This window comes from Lygodium microphyllum, chromosome 10 (genome assembly GCF_053477565.2).
Source record: "Lygodium microphyllum isolate KBCC chromosome 10, Lygodium_microphyllum_v1.1.10, whole genome shotgun sequence".
NCBI classification, from domain to species: Eukaryota; Viridiplantae; Streptophyta; class Polypodiopsida; order Schizaeales; family Lygodiaceae; genus Lygodium; species Lygodium microphyllum.
Window position 1 is genome coordinate 29,501,544 of NC_141144.1, and position 21,413 is coordinate 29,522,956.

A 21,413-nucleotide genomic window follows, 5' to 3' on the forward strand; every position below is an offset into this window, starting at 1 on the left:
GTGCTGGATTATAATTAGTATTGTGTTCTCACAAGATCATTTGTAAAGCGATTGAGATTGTTGGACCTCTAAACAACTGGTTTTCATATATTTGATCAGCATTCTAGTATTGGTTGAAGAATATGCGGATTGTGGGGTTGACTGGAGGAATTGCATCTGGGAAAAGTACAGTTTCGACAGAATTTCAAGAATTGGGTGTACCTGTCATTGATGCAGATAAAGTTGCTCGTGTAAGTGACTTCACAGTCTGGTTTCTAAAATTACTGGAAAGATGGATCGTGTCATCGTTGCAATCTGCCGCTTACTGGTCTGATGTTTTTTCCCTCTTCCTGTTTACAACCACCACTTGTTTGTAGTTTTAGAGTGGTCAGCTGGGGAGATGGTCTACTCCTTGTGTTCATATACATTTGTTATTTGTACCCTGTTTTCAAGCTTCATGATCTCATTTGCTGATGGGACTTTACGAGGATTTTCTTCTCTTGCTGAAAAATCAAAATATGTGCATAGTGAGTGATAATAAGTGGCTATTTTAAGCGAACAAATTCTGCTGTAAATGAAAGGGGATCTGCAGGAAAAGTCTTTCATAATATCCATCATTAATCAAGAGCAGTAAAGCTAGGTGGAAGTACACTAAAAAAAAAAGGACTTGAAGCTTGTTACCACCAGTTGGCAGGGATAATGAACAGAGAGCATCTAATGGCTTCAGTGCAGTTTTTTGAGCTGTTTTAAAAGGTCGTCAAGACATTCCCATCTGGAAATTTATGCATTTACGCAGTATTAAAGTCTCACAAGCTATGTAGGTGCTAGAATGTAAAGTTGGGGAGCTGATCAGGTCAAGCAGAACTGGTATCTTAAATTACAATTTTTGGTTTGTCACATGACATTGCTGCTTTGTCATTTTCGATGTCAGCACCTGCCAATTTGCAACTTCAGAGAAGTGGTGTTGCAATCTCTTATTTGTAGTGCAAGTAAAGGATGCGCTTTAGTGTATATTATGTCTTGAGTAGTATGGTTTGCTGTATGTATGAGATGTCATACTAAGAAGTTTTTGTGGGGTTGATGTTGGTGACTGATGTAATCTTATGTTAGGAGTCAGGATAGTGTGTGATGTGTCTCTAGTGAATTAGATTGGTATGAAGGAACATGTGCCATGTTGTGGGTTATTAATAGTTGGAACTAATGGTAGGTGTGCCATTAGTCAGCTCGTGTGTGAGCTACAATATGATGTGTTCTTGAAGGTTTACCATACCAGCAAACAAAGATGATCACGAGTATGGCAAACCACTATGCTTGTGGATACACGGAATGCGATTGCACTTAAGGTGACTGTCAATTGAAGAGATACATTTATTTGTCTATGGTGGGTGTGAAGATATGTGTGACGAGTCATAAAATACCTACGTTCTTCTTGAAATGTGAGCTAACTCTTAATTAACTTATGTAAGTGGGTTAAAAGTTCCTAGCAACCTTAGTTTTAGATCCTACCCAATAATACTCATGTTCAAAGTAAGCAATGAGTGCTTGATTACAACTAGAAACTTTTTACTCATTCTTTTACTCCCTGAAATACTTTCATGGCTTGAGTGCTGTCAATTGTGTTGTTTCCTGAATGCTCAAAAGACCATAGGAGCCAATAGTTCTCTCTTGCCTATGAGGGAGTGACCCTTCCCAACTTAGTGCCTTGTTCTTGTGTCTCTACTGCCCCAATCTTTTCCTTTTAGTTTGTATCTATGATCAAATATGAAGTATTTGTCTTGCTATGGTTCAATGTATAACTTTCTTGCAAGTCTTATCAATCAAAGCAAAAATGACATGTGCATGGCCTTATAAGATCCCTGACAGCCCTACATTGGTATAGGCGATAACATATGCTACAAAGAATGAAGTTCCTTTAAACAGGTATTGATGATGATGATGAACCCAAGGATAAGAATGGCAAAATGCCCCAGGAATGTTCATACACAGCAAAAAACTGTCTCACAAAATCACTGAGCATAGAGAGCAGCAACCTGTCCAGCATGAAGGCACTCAAAGACCTTTTGGTAGAATCCATACACTTGTATGAAAGATCCTGACAGCAAGGCTGGGCTGGGCAACAGTTCCGTGCTGTTATGAGAGTAGTATCAAGTGGGATTTATGATATAGTGCAACATGAAGAACAGGAAAAAAAGAAGGTAGAAGCAGCAGTATAGAGTTTCCTGATAATACTGATGGTAGCAGATGATCTTGTCTAGGCAAGGAGAAGCCCTCACTGGCTTTGCCTGTTCAGTTGAAGGCTAGGAAGGCTGAAAAAGGTGACATCCCTGCTGGAAAATGGATTGTGGCTGCCTTGTATTTGTTTTTGCTGCAAGGTGAGGAATAGGAAAACAAGAAGGTAGAAGCAGCGGTAGAGTTAACTGATGATACTGATGGTAGCAGATGATCTTGTCTAGGCAAGGAGAAGTCCTCAACGACTTTTCCCTGATAAGTTGAACGTTAGGAAGTTTGAAAAAATTGATGTCCCTCCTGCGAAATGTGTTACACTTATCACATTCCTCTAAGTTCTGGTGTGAATGCTCCCTTAGGGTTTCTTTTCTCATGTGAACACCAATCAGTGGGTGTGGTACTTAGTATGTTCATATTATTCTCACATAGTGGATGTGACATTCCAGCACTCTTCTCTCTTGCTGTTCACTTGTACACTATGAGTGAGTGTGTGTGTACGTGTTGCTGAATCCTAACCTAACAGAATGGATTGTGGCTGCCTTGTATTTGTAACATCTTTTGAGAAAGGTTCTAGAACTTTTGTTTTCCTTTTGTTTACATTTCAGTCTTTGAGTTAGAGTTTAAGTTTTGGGGTGTCTTTCAGCTTTGATGCTAATGTCTTCAACTTGATGTTAAGGTTTTTGGCTTTTCACAACTGTTTTTTAACGCATCAGCATTTTTGAAAAGGCATTCTCGGATGAGGCTGGAGGTTTCAGCTGTGTGCATCAACTTCTTTCGACACTTTGTTTCATTTTGGACATTGTACTCTTATCTCTATGCTGTGTCCAAACTGTTGCTATGAGAAAATATGTGAAGCTTCCTTTACCCACATTTTTGGCGCAGTTCTGGTCTAGTGGGACCATCCTCACATTGTGCATACCGCATATTGTGGGTTTTGGCTCTTCAAAGATTTCAGATACAGCCTCTTTGTCTTGGTCACACCCCACGTTTTGGTCCTGCATCGTGTGTGCTCTTATTCTTGGTATAGGGACTATGTTCATGCGTTGCATACAACATGTGGACATATATGATTGCCAAAATGATTTCATCATAATCAAAACTAAGATTCTAATAAGAAATGCCTTGCAACATCGACAAATCAACACCATATTTGCAATCCATGTTAATGAGAAATTCTTGATTAGAAATTTTGCCTAATCATCCAATATAAAAATATAGGCATTCACAATACCTCAAAACACCACACAACTTATAGTGGTTAAGAACTTAAGAATGAACCTAATCTTTTAAATCATCACTCTCCCCTCAAACTAAAACTATAATTCACATATGAATCGGGTATCATTAACCAAACCACAAACCCAATACCTTAGCTGCAACTTAGGAAAATAAATCAACCACTAGTCAAGATCAAACTCCAACTACACTTTTGGACGAAGGGATCATCTTTTGTGGGGGAGATTCGCCCCATGTATGCCACTTTCTCAATGGGAGATTGATTTGCTTTTCAAGAGCTATTGCATGAGACAAAAAGGTAGAGACTACAGGGTCATAGAAGCACTCAAGTTATGGTAGAGAAAGTGATAAAGGGAGTCCTTCTCGAGTGGAGAACAATTATAGCCAATTCTCAAACCTATATAAGTTTCTTTCCTAGAGGGGACATCTTTCTTGAGTTCATTGTGACCAAGATAAGGTCCTCACTTTCATGGTGGAGGGTGATGGCCGGGTTCAAAGAGAGGACTTGGATTAGGTAGAGTTCATAGGCTGCTCTAAACAAAGGATCAAAGTTGTGGCACACTTTGATGATACGGTACTTTGAATTGGATTCAATTGCGTGATTAATGGATGAAGACACCGGGCCTATCAGAGAAGGTCCCTATAGAGATTGGGATCCAAGAGAGTGGGTTTGGAGAGGCTCATTCCTTGACACGCCCTGTGATTCAACCTTCTTTAGCTACACCATTAAGGTGGGGAGGAGGATACAAATGAGTAGGATTAGAGTAGAGTTAACCATTCACTTTTGGGGGAGGTTGAACAACTTCAAGCATCGGAGAATTTGTCTTCCTATGAGTAGTAGTTTATAGGAGTTTTGACAATTGGTACATTGCTTAGTTATGGTAGAGCTGTAGTGGCATGTGCGAGATGTTGAAAGTTAGAGGAGACTCAGAGGCATTGCCTATGAGATTGTCCTAGAGATGAGGTGTTGAGGAGAGCCCTTAGGATGTTTAGGATTCATAGGGGAGCCACTCTTATCTTGGCATCTTGACCTTGAGGGTGTTTCCATTGTATAGACTTTTTCTAGGATTTCGATAGAGGTAATACATACTCTTTGCAAGAAATTAGAGATGTTTTAGGATTAGAAGTAGGGATGCTTTCATGTAGAGATGCGATTCTAGCACGTTCTTTCAAGTAGCCCCTTGTACGGTGTGGAACTAGATCCTTTTAGAAGTGCAAAACAAGTACTGGAATAAAGAATGATGCAAGTTCAATTAAAAAGATGATGCACTAGATGTAAATAGGAATGAGAATCCATTATGATAATCAAGAGTACAATGGTTGAGCACTAGATCACACACTCCACAAGCTCCCTCTCTCCCAACCAAACATCCTTAAAAATCACTTGAATGAATGACTATGGCCACATTGCCTTCTTTTATGGAGATAAAGAAAGGAGTTGTCCTACTACAAAATAGGTTGGCCAATAATCAAATAAACAATAAAGAGATGGCCCATAAATTAGGTTATGGGCATCCATGAACATGTGGTATGACTAATTCTAACACCTTCTCTTAGAGCACAAGTGAACTAGCAAAGAACAAGAATACCTAGGATGTGTGAAGATATGCTATGGTTTGTGTTGAGAAAACATAGAACATATGAACATGACTGAAACACACTAACTCAGACAAACACAAGATAGACACAGGAAAGTCTAATGAAACCGAATGAATAGTGAAAGTAAATGAGTGATACAATGCTCAAAGGAGGGCTGTCCAACTGCCTATTGCTCTAGTGGGAGTAGGCTGAGAGGTGTCGGAATGTGATGTCTACTGGAGACAGATACCAAGTGCTGCAACCCTCAGTTGGAGCTGAGAGAAGTGGGTAGGCATAATAAATGCAGCTTATAGGAGTGTGTTGGAGCAGCATGATCTCCAGGAGCTGTACATCAGCAGGGTGGCTAATCAAACTGAAAACTGAACTGCCCACGAAGGCTATGCTAAACTTAAAAAGGTGCATTAACGTTGTTACCTTCATTACCTCATTTTAAACAGCCCCAAAACTCAAAATGGTACAAAGTTTCTATGTCCCATTAGAAAGTCCACAAACTTTGGTTGGTTCCGCATCTATAAATAGATGGGCTGCATAGTCATTTGTTATGCTGATTAGTCTACTTTCATCCATCAGCTGGCGCCTACATCCGAGTGCTGTCCATAACCCTACTGAAAGAACTCTCAGTTTGTGGAGTGATGTCCAGCCATCTCCTACCGAGGCACCTTGTTGACAATTATTGCCCACCTTCTTGACTGTGTTTTGGAGCTGCTGATCACCATTTACATCTGCGTTTCACCGTGCAGCTGCTGCCCAGCCTGTCTGGAGTAGACAAGTGCCTATCCATGACAGCAAACTGCTGTGTTTTCAGCCTGCAGCTTGCGCCCAGTATCTGTACACCTTCCAGGAGCTGTTTCATAGTCAGCCAGGCCACTACTACTTGCATATTCGGAGTTGCTGCCCTGCATTCTGACAGCTCAGCAGGCCGCACCACTGCCGCCTTCAGTGATCAGCCTGGCCTGGACAGATTTTCCACTCTGATCTGCGCTTACAACTGCTGATCACATTAAGAGACTGCCTGGTATGTTTTGGGAGCCATTCCAGGTACGACACAATCACGAAGCGGTCAAAGAATCCTCTTCTAGCTCATCTCCTTCCCGGTCCATGCAAGACACGAAGGTTTTATTTCTGCTCCCTCTACAATTGTCCTTCATCATTCAGCATTTACCTTTGATACCCTATTGCCTGGAGGATTGTGTTTCCCTCCCTTCACTATGCAGACTCCCTATAGATACTATTGCCTGATCAGCTAGGACAACGCAGTCATCGTTGAGCTTTTGCTCCATTGTATCAGCTTGATTTATTCATCACGATTCAGTGTTCATCATTCATCATCTTCTTCTATTGAGTTTTCTTCTTTCAGTGTTTGCCATACACTGTGTGTTTTTCCCCGCAGACCCTACTCTCTCTCTCTCTCTCTCTCTCTCTCTCTCTCTCTCTCTCTCTTTTTGATATGGTATGAGTGCATACTGTCCTATTACTTTTCTCGACATGGTATGAGAGCGGTGGTGCTTAGAGAGCTAAAAGATCCTTTGCATCGGAGAATGGAAACATGGGTTGAGGTTCGGCATCACCTCTAGATTTCCCTATTTCTGTTGCATCATTAGGAGATACCCCTATCTTTTTCTTCCTCCCACCCTTCCTTCACATGTTTGCCACATTAGTGCTATGGCCTCTCCACAGATAGATAGAGTGACTACTAGGTGCACCTCTTGCAGCAAGAACGGTCAAACCACCGAAGCTTGTCAACATTGATCTTTGCTCCCTACCCCACCGGAGTATGTGCATCTTCCCCCCTTCACTCCACGTACCACCTCACCCTTTGGGTCACAAAGATCATTTTGTATTGGCTATCAGTTTTTTATGTTGAAGACAATAAGATGCACACGATGTTCACTAAGTCTTTGCGAGCAGAAGAAGGTTCTAAGACCCCACAAGGCGATAAGTCCTCTTGGAGACCATTGCAATGCGCTACAAAGGTTCCCCCCACCCATTTTTGGGTGCAATGGCTTTCATGGCCTACGGTTTTGCTGTTTGCTCCATCAAGAGATAGTTGCTTCTGGGTATTTTCTCCTCGTGAGTTTTCTCCTTCGAGAGATAGTGACTGTTTGACTCCTACTCCTTCGGCTCCCTAGTCTGCTCAACTGGGAGAGACTGAGGTTGTTGCACACATATGGTTTCCAAGGAGCTATCTATTTCCTTACCGTCCTTTCATGGTTGCACAAACATTGACTATGATGTGGGCATTGAGGAGTTTTTGTGTGATACTCCTCTCTCCACTTACTCTTCTATCAAGGTTCGAGGGGCCACCTCTAGGAGTTGTCTATCTTTTGTACCATTGGAGCCCTAGATATCTTCTTCGGCACCACTGGTGGCATTCCCTTTGTCATCCAACACTTTGGAGGCCGTGATCTATGAGTTTCTTAATTGCCTTTCTCTCACTGACAGGGATTCAGAGGGGGACTCATCTTTCTTCTCCTTTAGAGGGGGATCCCATCTTTAGCTTGAGGGGTTCCTACTCATGCTGTGGTTCTTCACATACCCTTTACCTTCTTGGGGTGGTTGATATCTCCGTGCTATCTCTCTTGCGGATTCCCATTGACACCTAGGGTCTATAGGTTCTTCCTAGGTGGAGTTCCCATTGATACCTAGTATCTACGGGTTCTTTATACTCCAGGGTGTTGGATGTTTCAGCCATGACTTGGTGGCTAGGCCTTTGTATTCTTTCCAGTATGGAGTCACAGAGCTTGTGGCTTCTCTCCCAAGGTTGAGTTTTGGGTTCTATTAGCTCATCATGTCTATTGTTTTTCACAATAGGTTACCTTACAGGTGGAATATGGGGATTAAAGGATGGATCTTCTCTCTTTCTCTCTCTCTCACACACACACACACACACCCCCACCCCCCTCTTGTGGCTTCTTTTTGAGCTTGAGAGGGGGTGTTGAGAAACCCATTCATTAATTGCGTTTCTCTTCATTAATTCATTCCGATTTTTCACTTATAGCCCTAAGAAGGGCTAGGCGCCCACATTTTGGGGTGCCACACGAGATTTCTTGTGCCTATAAATAGGGCATTGACTCCCTCCATTTACACACAATGTGAGACATTCTCTGCCACACTTTTAGTCATTGTCTCTCCATCAAATCGACTCTTCCCTCTCCATCTGTTTGGTTCCTGATGGATGCTCTTGTGGGAGTGGTTCAAGTGTTGCAATCTAGAGCTGTTTGGCTGTTGCCCACGGTTCTTGGAGCTGTCACCACCATTAGTTGGCTATCACTCTGTCTGCCAGATTGATTGGGATTGCTCCATTTGCATTTTTCGTCTTTTGGTGCAACCTACTTTTTTGTTTGCTGTTTGAACAGGCCACCCCACTCTTGGAGCTGCCATTTTCCACACCATCTGCGTTTTTCTGCTCAGCCCTTTTTGGCATCCATCTCAACTCCAATAGGCAGTTTGCTGCCCCTCCATACTGCGTTTTGCGGCTGAGTGGCCCTCTATTGCTGTGTTTTGTCTTGAGGCAGGCCATATCACTGATTTGGAGCTCAATGGTTGTTGTTGATCATCTTTCTCCTCTTTGATGGCATTCGAGGACTGCATTCTGCTCCTTCTATAGCTGTCCTTCATCATTTAGCATTTACCTTTGAAACCCTATTGCTTAGAGAACAATGTTTTGTTGCCTTCTTTGTGTAGATTCCCCATAGATATTGCTACCCGATCAACGAGGACAGTGCAGTCATCTTCAAGCTTTTGCTCCATTGTATCAACTTGATGTATACAACATGATTCAGTGTTCATCATTCATCATCATCATCTTCTTCTTCTCTTAGTGTTTGCCGCACACTTTGTGTTTCTCCCCTCAAATCCTACTGTTTCTTTGATATGGTACCAGTGTATATTGTCCCATTGCTTTTCTTGATAGTATGTTAACCCTAAAGGAGATGTTATAAGAAAGAGTCAAGTAAATCTTTTTCACATCACAGATTTTTCAGTCAATTTGCTTTTTGGTGCTTTATCGTCACAACCACAAAATCTAACTTCACACTTTCAATTTTTACGAATTCCACTTTTTAACAAAATCTTTCCAGTGCATACACGTGACTTCCATCTACAATTCACATTCGAATCTCACCCATTCTTCCATTACACCTGCATTAATGCATCCACCCTTAGCACCATTTCAACACATCAAGGGTATTGAGCTAAAAAATGCATTATAGACTGATCAGCTCTTTATTACAGCCCCGATACTCAAATGACCAAACTTCATTGAAAAAGAAATGTGTTACTAGAGAGATTGTGTGTCCCATAAGAGAAAACCTAATTTGGGAGGATCTACTCATCTATAAATAGGCAAGCTGGCCATCACTCAGTGCGTCATTGTTTTGTAGATTGTTGGCGCTTGTCCTCCGCTATCTATACCACTTTCTGGCGGATATCTCAATCCAAGTGGAGCTTGCCAGCTGATGGTTGCATATCAGTAAACACAGGTCTGCAGGGTAGAAAACAGCTATTAGCTGATACATAAGGGTTGGCGGCATGGGTTTTCAGCCTGATGTCAATGCACTGAAGGATAGGATCAATTGTGTTGGTTGTCATGCTTAAGTCTCTATACTCTGCTCGCATCTCTTCCTCTCTTTGTTTGAACTCTTATCTTTTTGCTTGAATTGCTAAACTCTTAGTGTTAGGCTGCTCATCAAAAGTGCCTCTCTCACATTCCGTTTACTTTATCTTCTTTGTAACTTATTGAAAATGGCTTCTGGATGTTGCTATACTGATGACAAGCTTAAAAGACCTAACTATCTAACTTGAAGTGCTGTTGTGAAAGCTTGGTTTGTGCAGAAGTGAGTCTGGTACATCATTTCAGGACCTGCCTTAGATCGTCAAAAACCCTCTCTTCTTCCATCAGATTGTGACAAAGAGAGCTATGAGGATGCAGTCTTCAATTGGGATAATGCAGATGCTAGGGTACACTTAGCTCTCCTTCCGTGCAACTTGAAGGAAGTCCTTTTGGTGGTTACCTCTTGCAAGACATATCTAGTGGTGTGGGAGAATGTCACAAGGACGTGTATTTTTAGTGCTCAGCTTTGACATTATTAAGTTGTGCACATGTGAGGTATATATGTGAAGTGCAAGTTAGTTAAATCATGGTGACAACTCAAGTAACACAAGTAAATAGTGGGTGACATTGGCAAAAGTTGTATAAAGTTATGGTGGGCAGGCACTTGTGGGTACTTGGTGTTAATTTGGGATCTAGGCCATTCATTGGGCCGTTAAATATTCAGTGGTGACATTGTGAGACTAGGCATTAATTGATAAATTAATGCTAGTCCAAGGCCTATTAATGTTGGGACCATTAAATATCCCACGTTAACACATTAATTGTGAATGGACACTAGCTAATTCTTGGGCAGGGCCAAATAGATAATTAATTAATTTTCAAAATTTAGAGCCCAAAAATTAATGAATTAAAGCTGGAAATTACAACTAGAAGGTTGGCAAGTGGCAAAAGAGGTTGTCACTTGTCAAAATTACCCATGCAAGTTGAGAGAATGTTGTTTGGGGGTTGAAAGAGGATCATGCCAACATTTAGAGGCAAAGGGAGGAACGGGCCACTGTTAGATAAGCTTTGAGGGAGGCGACAGCTGATTGCATAGTGTGACATGACAAGGGCAGCAGGTTTCCTTCTCTGCTTGAGTGAGAGGCAATGATAGAAGAGGAAGGCTCGCAAGCTGCATTGAAGTTGCATCGTGATTTACCCCCCTTTTAGAGCTATTGGATCCATCATAATTGCCATCATAGCGGCTGTTCAAAAGATACTTCTTTTAGTTGATCTTCTCTCTTATCCTTTCTTAGCATATTCCAGCCATTGGTGAAGAGCAATTGAAGAAATTGTTGCTAAAACCCTAATTTGTAGCAACTATTAGGGTTTCCAAAGCCCACTTCAGACCCATCCCCAATTATTGAAGACCGAGATAATAGGTGTAGCAGTTGAAGGCATTAATTTGTAGCTGATCCGAGGGGTAGCCTATTCCCAAAATATTGTAGCTTGCATGTGAGAGATTGAAGATCCAAATTGAGCTCGGATTGTTGTAGAATCATGGGGCAAATTGTTCCCATGTAGTGTTGGTCATTTATGACAGCCATTTGCATTGAAGATTGAAGAGGATCAGCCTATATATCAGCGTGCTTCAACCCTATAGCAATATAAGATAAATAAATACCACAAGGGGTGCTAGTTGTTGGGGCCAATCAGGTGTCGGCTGTCCAAGATTTAGTGGTAAAGTGTGTACTTCCAAATTTTTGTTTTTAATGCTTGTTGTAATTTGAGTCAAATTAGCTTTTTGCCACCCTCGCCAAGAAGAAAGGTTGGTTTTATAGTTTCATTGCGGGAACACATTAAGTCCTTTTGAGTAGATGGGCTTGAGGCACTTGTGGGCAAGTTAGAGAAATTGCATTATTGCTGAAATTGTGATTAGTTGAGTGCATTACAGCCAACGTATCTTCATATAGTGAGATGAGATCAAGCAGTGATGATGCCTCTTAGCTTGCAAATGCACATAGTGAAGGGGGAAATGCAACATGTGATCTTGGACAAGGCACATAGCTTGGGCAACAACCTGAAAATGTGGATGTTAAGCAAGAAACAGGTCCCTACAGGCCATTAATATGCTAATGACTAGCAAGGAGATGAGGAATATGATGGCTAGTTCAAGTCTCAGTTGGGGGCAGCAATAGATATCTTTGCCTAGTATGCTAAGGATCCACAATTCATAAGATTTTTGAACTTTGTGAAAAAGGACAACAACAACAAGAAGAGGATGTCATCCTCTAAAGCTTTGGAAAAACAAGAAGTTCCCAAAGAACGACCACCACAATCTTAAGACGCACCAAAAGTTGGTGATGAGCAAAAGCAACTAGTGTCAATGGGGCAAGACACACAAATGCAAGGCCATCTTGGTAGTGCCAATCTGATGAATTTTGGATAGCAAGGCATGCATGCAAATATAGGCACCCAGGGTAATTTGGTGGTGGTATGATATTCTATGCTATGGATAGTCAAGAACCGTGCTCATGGGGATGTATGGTACAAATTCTTATTGTATGCAGCAACAAACGCATGAAGTGCAAGGCCCAAGGTATCAAGATATGGCTAGTGGTATGCAAAATCCCATGTATGGTAACATTGGCATGATGCTTGGGACACAAAAGACATGTATGATAATGCATTTGCACCCCTTGGTGTGTATGGGGCTCAAGGAGTGAATGTTGGTCATTGAAATGCTTGATACGGTGTTGGTTATAATGCAAACACAGGTGATAGCAAGCACACCCTTTTTGCAGCCGCCAGGTTATGATAATTTGGCTCCAAAGGGCTAGTAAAGGACTATGACAAGGGTAGTAAAGCGGTGAAGTTTGAGGCCTTTAGTGGCTGCAAGGCAGATTGAAAGCATTGACTTTCATTCAACAATTTGGTGTGGCCTATTTGGGAGGCAACTTCATCAAATCTTCTAAGATTCGAAAGACAACGGAGTTTAACATTTTTTGAGTTTTGCGTATTTGTATTGTTTTCACTTCAATGCATACCCAACCCAAGAAGCACGACAAATATGATCTATCTTCAATCCACAATAATGTCACAAGGTTTGTTTAGACCTGAAAAGTTTGAGTTTTGAGTTTTGCCTTTTTCTGTTTGCATTTTTAATTGCTTTGTGAGTTTTATTGTGTTTTCAAGTTTGAGTTTTGTGTTTTTATCTAACTTAATAAGTCCAATCTTTCCAATCTCAATGTAACAAATTGGTTCCTCCTAATTCTGCATTCTTGAAGTAGTTGCATGTGTTTTGGAGTATACAAGTCGTAACCTTTTTGAAGGAAAAAGCATTGCAATAGTGGTCCGCACTTCTAATGTAAGTCAAAGCACCATCAACATGGATACAATTTAATCAAATGTTTACTTCTAATTAGTTGATGAGCACCTTTGAAGTGGATGTTATGATTGCTTGGAATAAGTTGGATGTATCATAGTGCAAAATTCAGAGTAATATTATAAGAAGTTTTGGGATGCATTGTTGCATGTTACTTCTTATCGTGCCATTCCCCTTCATGAGTAAATTGAGAAGTATTTTTGTGGGCTGCCTAAAGAAATTAGGAATTTTTGCATAAAGGCCACTATGACTAGCATGTCACAACTCATAGAGATGGTGAGTATAGCTGATGCTTTGCCACGTGGAAAGGATTTAGGCTTCCAAGATGATGATGAGAAGCCATTCAAAAGATTTTCCAAGGTTGAGAAAAAGGGTAGATGTGAAAAAAGAGCCGAGAAGAGGCAAAACCAGCAAGGGAAGACTTGGAAATTGGTTGCACAATGTAGAGAATTGATGTATGCAAATAAATGCTTTTTATGTGAATAGGAAGGGGTCATGGCAAAGGACTATCCCGATAGGTAGAAAGTTGCAAAGGTTGAAAATAAGGGAGATTCCAAGTGAAAAAAGGCCAAAACATTGGTTGGTTTGGTATCTAGTGTAGTTAGTGATCAGCTTAATGATGATACTATTGAGCTTTGTAGAGCTTGGGGAAAGATTAGGGACCAACATGTATTGATATTCTTTCACAATGGAGCAAGAGTCCATATTATCTCCATAAATATGGTGGCTTGTCTAGACATTAGAGAGGATGAGATGGGACATATGGGAGAAATTGGTATAGCATGCAATGGCGATGGAAATCATGTCACACCTTTAATTGAAAAGCTTCGTTTGAATATCTACGATTATGTGGACAACAAAGAGTTCTTCATTGCATTACTTGAGGGTTCTGATGTATTGCTTGGTATGCCTTGGTGCCACTGTGTGTATGCAATGATTGACTCTCGTGACAGTCATTACTATTCAGCATAAGAGCAAGGCCCATACCTTGGATGTAAAATTGAAAGGGGAATCTATCCCTATCGTATTAACTTCCCTTATTTCAAAAGCACTGAAAGATCATCTTTCAAAGTATTTAGTTTTTATCAAGGATAAGGTTGATAATGAAAATGTTGGGACTGTGTGTAAGTTGGATAAGAATTGCATTTCATTTTTGAAAATGTATACCGATTCCTTTCTTAGTCACTTCTAGGGTAGCTACCATTTGAAAGGTTGGAAGATAATGTGATAGCCCTTCTAATAAACTAGCATAGAGGCTCAGTGTACCCCCATAGGAGAAGATTATGAACCAAGTTAATGAGCTGTTGGAAAAATGGGTTGATTCAACCAAATTCATCTCCTCACTGTTTGCTAATTCTTTTGTTACAAAAGAAATGTAGCTTAAGCGTATGTGCATTGACTACAGTGTTTTGAACAAGATCACAATCAAGAATTGGTTTTCAATTCATAGAATCGATAATGTCATGGATAGATTGTAGGGGCTAGTCATTTTCAGTTTTATTGATTTGAAAAGTAGGCATCATCTGATTTGTATAAGGCCAACAAATATATCAAAGATATCGTTAAGGATATCTTTTGGGCTTTATGAGTTTTCTTGTCATGACGCTTTGGCTTACGAATGCTCTTGCCATGTCCAAGTGGATGATAAACAGTAGAGCCATTATGGGTATATTCTTTGATGACATGATAATGCATTCAAAGAGTGAGGAGGAGAATAGAAAGCACTTGGACATAGCGTTTAATGAGCTATGTAAGTATCCGTTAGTAATATAATGACAAGAAAAGTGAGTTTTTTTGCATGAAATCCACTTTCTTAGGCGTAGTTCATTGCCTAATGAGGTAGCGGCGAAGATTGAAATAGGCATGGATCCGGCGAAGGTTGCAATGCACATGAATTTCGTAGCTTTTTGGGGTTATGTTCTTACTACTGAAAGCACGCTTGACACTTTGTTGAAATTGCTTCTCCATTGCATGCTTTGTAAAAGAAGGGTGTTCCATTTAGGTGGATAGTGGTGAAGATTTCAACATTTGAAAAGCTAAAAGAAAAGTAACTTTGGATCTAGTGCTTATATTTCCAGATCTCAGGAAGTCTTTTGTGATGCATGTGGTAACAACATTGGGGCTATTTTAATGCAAGATGGTTTACTAATGGCCTATGAGAGCCATGTTTCCATGTGGACCTATGAGAGTCGTACTCTCCATGGTGTAGAGAAGAATTTGTAGGTAAACAATATCTTTTAGGAACTAATTTCATTATACAAGCAAATGATTACACATTGTGTTACTTTTTAACCCAAACAAAGTTATTTGAGAAGTATAAGAGATGGGCTAATTTCCTCCCAATGTTTCATATTTAGATTATGCATATTGATGGCAAAAAGAATGTGGTGGCTAATGCACTGTCAACGATGCCTCATATTTCAATAATTCAATGGTATATCACACCGAGTTGGATACCATGAAAGATTAGTATGTTGTTGATTCGGACTTTTCTAATGTTTATGATTAGCTTCGCAATGGCTAGAGGCATGAGCATTATATGCTTAGAGATGGCTTTTTGATGATGCGTGGGTGGTTATGTGTCACAAGGTAGTTGAGGCCAAAAGTGATGATAGAAAGTCTTGCTCCTCCTTATGCAAGGTATAGAGACATTGATGCTACAGTGAAGGAAGTGGAGCACTTTTTTCTATTTGGCCAGCTTTGAGACACGATGTAGATAAGTTTGTACATACATGCATTGTTTGTCAGAAGGTCAAGTATGATAGGCAAAAGATGCCAGGCTTATTGCATCTCTTACCTATATCTAAAAGGCCTTGGCAAGGCATTACTATGGACTTTTATCTTTGATCTTCCTAGGACACCTACAAGGAATGATGGGATATGGACTATCATATGCAAATTCAGTAAAAGCAAGCCCATTTTATCCGGGTGAGGAAGAAGATAAGGACTGATCATATGACATTATTACTTTGGTAAGATGTTTAGTATCATGGCATACTAGAGTCGATTACTAGGGATTGAGGTTTGTGGATGACTAGTTTGTTTTGGAAGGGATTGTTTGAGAACATGGGTTTCATGTTGAAATTTTCTTCATCTTTACATCCACAAATAGATGGTTAGTCCGAAGAGGCAAACTCCATAGTTTTAGATCTCTTGAAGTGCTACGTGCAAAGTATAAGCTATAGTGGGAGTAGTACTTGCCTTTGGTAGAATTTGCATATAGTAATATAGTGCATAGTTCCACTCGTAAGACTCCATTTGAAATTGTGGAGGGCGGCAAGAAAGTGCTCTCTATTTCACACACTAAGGATACGATATTTTAGGCCGATCTTTATGTGGAGAACATGGGTGCAGCCTATGAGAAGGTTAAGTATGCACTTTAAAGTTTAGAGAAAAAGCAAAAGAGGATAGCTGATTTCCATAGACGTGCTTTGTTTTTTGCAAAGGGTGATTAAGTATTGCTTTGTTTTGAAAAGGCAAGGTTGAAAAAGGTGAAAGGTAGAGAGAGTTTGTGTCCAAAGCTAAGTATGACTTATTATGGGTCCCTCTAGGTGTCAAAGAAGATCAAGGATATTGCTTATATGTTGAAATTGCCTCCACACTAGTTGATACTTGATGCCTTTCATATTAGTTTGTTGAGGCCTTTTCATGGTGATGTGGTAGAGGATGTATTTGCTGAAATTCAACTAGAGGTTGAGGAGCTGGATGAGATGTTGGTACTCAAGCAAATTTTGGCACATAGAGAGAGAAAGATGAGATGTAAAGTTTCTAGGAGATAGTGAAGTTCGGAATTACTCACCAATGGATGCTAAATGGATGGAAGGGAGTGACTTGGTAGACCACTCTCAATTGTCAGAGCCAACTTTGGATCAGGCTTAGTTAAGTTTAGTAGAGCAAGGGTCCAAAGCGTTGCTTGATGCTTAGGGGGGAAGTAGCAGTTCCACTCTTCTAGCTAGTGATGGACAGCTCTAGTGTATAGTAGTGGATCTTCGATATATTCAACATGCCTCTAAGGTACTATTTGCTAACAATATATCTGCTAAGAGGTCACTACACAAGTGTACTAGTCACTGCAGTTGATATGCGGATGGATATAGTTTTTACTATGGCTTTGAAACTATACATTTGCATCAGATTATGATCATCAGTTGTTGCTAGTTTTCAGTGGGTATCATTAGTAATCAGTGGTATTCAACTGATTTTTATGGACAATTCAGGGTTATTGGATGCCATTGATAGTTTAGCCATGGCTTATGTTGAGTTTATGCTTTAATATGGTTGCCTGGTCAGAACACTTTGTTAGAATTTGCCAATTTTAGACAGTGCCCATGTAACTCGTGTGGTATGGACACTTATCAAAGTGTCAATGTAGTGTGTATACACTTAGTGTCTTTAGACTTTAAAGTAGTGACACTAGGGTCTAGTGTAAGTTAACCTAACTCTAGTTAGTTGATGGAAGATTAGTTAGGTCAACCTATGACCTAAACTAGAGTTGTACTTTTATTCTATCTTTTAGTTCAATAAAAACATTCTACTCTCTTGCTTTAGCTCACTCATTGTCACTATCTCTCGTTTCTCTCTCCTCCATAGCTTGTGCATTTCTCACATTTAGTATCAAAGCAGCTTTTGCGTGGGTTTCATTCGGCCACCGCCAACCATTGCTGCCCTGCTTGAGGTCTTGTTGCCACTAGCTTTCATTCTTGTGAGGAGAAGTTGCACACTAAATAGTGCCACCCACTTGCTAACACCGCTGTTGCTGCCTCGCCTCTCTATCGTGCAACGCCTGGACCACATGTAGCATAGCTTTGCCACCTAGATAGTGCTTGCATCTCCCTTGCTGTCTAGTTACAGTGCCCAGAAGTGCCACCTACACTCAAATTTGCTAGTGCGTCGCCTAGTCACTAGGCCGTTGCCTGGTAGTGCGGTTGCTCCTTGTTTGCACCTGTCGCCTTGGCCGCTAGCGTGCATTGCTTCCACCTGGACCACCTGCATCATTATTGTTGCCTTTGCCTATGCTTCCAGCAATTGCAACGTTGCCTACATCTCTTGTAGTTGTGCGTGCAACTGCACCTCCTACACTGCTAGTGCAACTTTCGCATGCTGCGAGGGCTATGCTTTCATTGCGGTCTGTGTTGTGCCCACAGCGCTGCCAACTTGCAGCTCCTCCTCCTGGACAATGCTTCCCACTGCTCAACTCCACCCACCAAAGGTCTCAAGCTGTGCGTGCACATCTCAAGGTGCCCAAAATTTGGGGCTTTTGCTTGAATCAGCTTCATACGCTTTTTGGTTTAGAGGCTGAGGCACACATCACGAGGCGGATTACAACTATTGATTCTTGTCGGCATGTGTTAAGGCAACATTTTGTTAGAAATTTGGATTCTAAGATACACATTTCTTCAGTTTCTTTAAAATTTTGGGAAGAAATTTGGGGCTTTTGCCCAACATGCATTCCAAGGCAGGGAACATGTGTTAGAATAGCATTATCTTGTTGCATTAGTCAGATTTGGTAGTGAATTTTGGGGATTTTCAATAAAATTGGAGAGATTCAACATAAAATTGCTGTAAATTGTCTTTTTGAGCATGTGTTTCGAGGCGAGTGTGATACAAAAGTGTAATGTTGTAAATTGCAAACTGAGTGCTCATTTGTGCAAGCTTGGGCACATTTGTCAAGAATTATGACAGTTTGGTACTTGCATTTTAATTTCATGTGGGAATTTTTGGTACTCAAGAGAGTACATTCTATACTTCAATGTGAAGTATTTGGTTGTTGTGCATCATTGGTAACATGGCATGTTAGGGGCATAATGATCAAAGTAGCATCCTTGGTGTACTCATTCAGGATGACAAGTTTGCTCGATGGCACCAACTACCCTTTGTGGAGGTTCATGGTGCATAACCTTGTTGTGGCGAAGGATTTGTGGGACTATGTCATAGGTGATTTGTAGCGACCAGGAGGTCTTGCACTTTAGACACCTTAGCATCATGCGAGAGGATAGATTGTTGGTGCAGCACCCCCTCCCCCTCCTATTGAGTAGTAGTGGAGTTGGGACTTGAAGGATGCACAGGTCCTATCTTTGATTGCCTTGTCAGTGAAAAGGGCTTTTATTTTGCACATTCGGTCTTGTAGGACCTCAAAAGCAGCTTGGAATGTGCCAGAGCATATGCTTGCAACATGTAATGATGTGAGGATATCTTATCTCTGCAAAGAGCTAGCTAAGGTAAATATGGATGAGGATGACAGTATGACATCTCACCGCACACACATATAGGATTTGCGTGAGTAGCTACTTAATGTTGATGAGGTCATTCGGGATGGAGAATTGGTAAACATCACATTGAACTCACATGTTGAGACGTATCTTGGATTCCATACCTCGTTGATGTTATCTTACAATCCCTTACATTTGTGGAATTGGAAAGCCTCTTATTGGAAGAGGAGGCACAAACTCAGAAGAATGTTGCATTACGTTAAAGTGATGTGGTTATGCTCTCAAAGTATAAAAGCAAAGGGAAAGTCAAGTAGAATGTGAAAATTCAGCAAAAGGCTGATGTGGGAAGCCATCAAATAAGGCTGCCCAAGACACAAAAAAAGTCCAAGAAAAAGGGGAAATGTCATTATTGTAAAAAGATTGGTTATTATACATATGAATGCAAGAAACGATTACTCTGGTTTGGCTATCTAGGAGACATCAGCCAATAGATCTTTTGATGGTGATGCTTCAGCCAACTTTGTGGAGGAGAACTATGCAATTCTTACATGCAGTTTCGATTCTTTAGTGGCTGATTCAGCATTTAATGCTGTTGAAACGCAGCATACATGGTATTCTGACAATGGCGCATCCAAACATATCACTTCTAGAAAGTCTCTTTACATCTTTGCATTTAGCTCTTGCAGAAAAGCATGTTACATGTGCGAACAACAACAATTATGATGTATGTGGCATCGGTTTAGTCATATCTACTGCTCTGCAGATGGTTCTGATTTCATGTTTTTGAATGTTTCTTTTGGGTGTGGCATCACAAAGAATCTGTTGTCTATATTTGCTTTCAATAAGCATGACTTTTAGGTCATCTTTAAAGATGACAAATGCATTGTTAGAGACAAAGGGATGGATTATGTACTCAAGGTATTTGGCATCTTGTATAAGGTTCTCTTTTTGTTGGATATGTATGATAGATGGTTTCATGATGCTTTAGAAGTTGGTAATATTTCACTTGCAATGTAGAATGCGGTGCTATGGCATGCCCGCTATGGACATATGAGCTTTGGTACTGTGATGATCCTTTTGCGGTGCTAGATGGTAGATGCATTGCGTCCAGTGGACCCCACCTCCCCATGTATGTGAGAGATGTATTTTGGGAGAAATGTACAGGTTTGCTTTCAAAAAGGATGGTGCAGTATGTGCTGTTTGGAAAATGCAGCTTATACACTCAGATGTTTGGGTTCCCATGAGGATACATGTACTTGGTGGTCATCTTTATTTGTTACCTTTATTGATGACTACTCTTAGTATACATAGGTGTACGGTTTGAAAGTAAAATCTGATGTGTTTATGCATTTTAAACCTCTTGTTGCAAAGCTTGAGGCTGAAATTGGCTTGAAGGTGCAGACAATTTGCATGGATAGAATTTCTACAATTACTTTTGTCCACAATCCATGCTGGTTTCTTTCTTATTATCCATGATTCATGAGAGTGCATTTCATTTTGTTGTCAGACTATCCACATTACAGATGAATGTAATCATGCCTCTTGTAGTCCATATGATATATAACTACATCTCTTCATGATCATTTTCTTCATTGTTCTCTAGCTTAGGAAATCAATGGCCAAGGTTGTGATATACCATTTTGGAGGATGAGTCCCAAAGATAGTTATTTATGAAATTGATGACGTTATATTTTCTGTTTTATAGTGACAAATGGCTCATTTTCTGTGTATCTCACTTAGCTACAATCGTAAAACTTTGGATAAATTTGAAGGAATCCTCATCCATATCATTGTGATGAAAGCTCAAGTGAGGATGCTAATTGTTCACAGAATATCCTTGGATTGGCTATTATAATAGTTGGCTTGAGCTTTAGAGTTTGAAGTCAATACAATTGAATGCTCTCGTTTGTAATGTTAACTTACAGTGAATGGGCGGAGCTGCCTTTGCATCAAGCCCATCTGCTCTGGTTCTCACTCTGCTATTTTTGGCCATATTTAATGGTTCAAACCACTTGTTTCAAATAATGTGCATATCATAATCTGAACTTTTGGAGGAAGATTGCCAATTGCACAGCTGCATACCTGATTTGACCTAATTAGTATATCTGTTCTGCTCAGTTTAGGAGTTTTAGAGTAGATCTTATGTAGAGAAGGAAAAGCTCTGTTGCACAGCTGCATACCTGATTTGACCTAATTAATATATCTGTTCTGCTCAGTTTAGGAATTTTTAGAGTAGATCTTATGTAGA

At 40.4% G+C, this 21,413-nt stretch overlaps 1 protein-coding gene across 8 annotated transcripts in view; it reads left to right on the forward strand.

Moving 5' to 3' along the window:
- LOC148029837 (dephospho-CoA kinase-like) overlaps positions 1–21,413 on the forward strand; it is an 86,262-nt gene that overhangs the window by 49,873 nt on the left and 14,976 nt on the right. For 6 of the 8 annotated variants that reach the window (XM_087686150.1, XM_087686149.1, XM_087686153.1 and 3 more), the window contains exon 2: positions 100–230. In XM_087686150.1, coding sequence (XP_087542276.1) covers positions 123–230 — 108 coding nt within the window. In that variant the 5' untranslated portion in view covers positions 100–122. Of the gene's footprint in view, positions 1–99; positions 308–380; positions 1,323–21,413 lie in introns of those variants that run through there. The other 2 variants (XM_087686155.1, XM_087686156.1) reach the window with 2 other exon arrangements.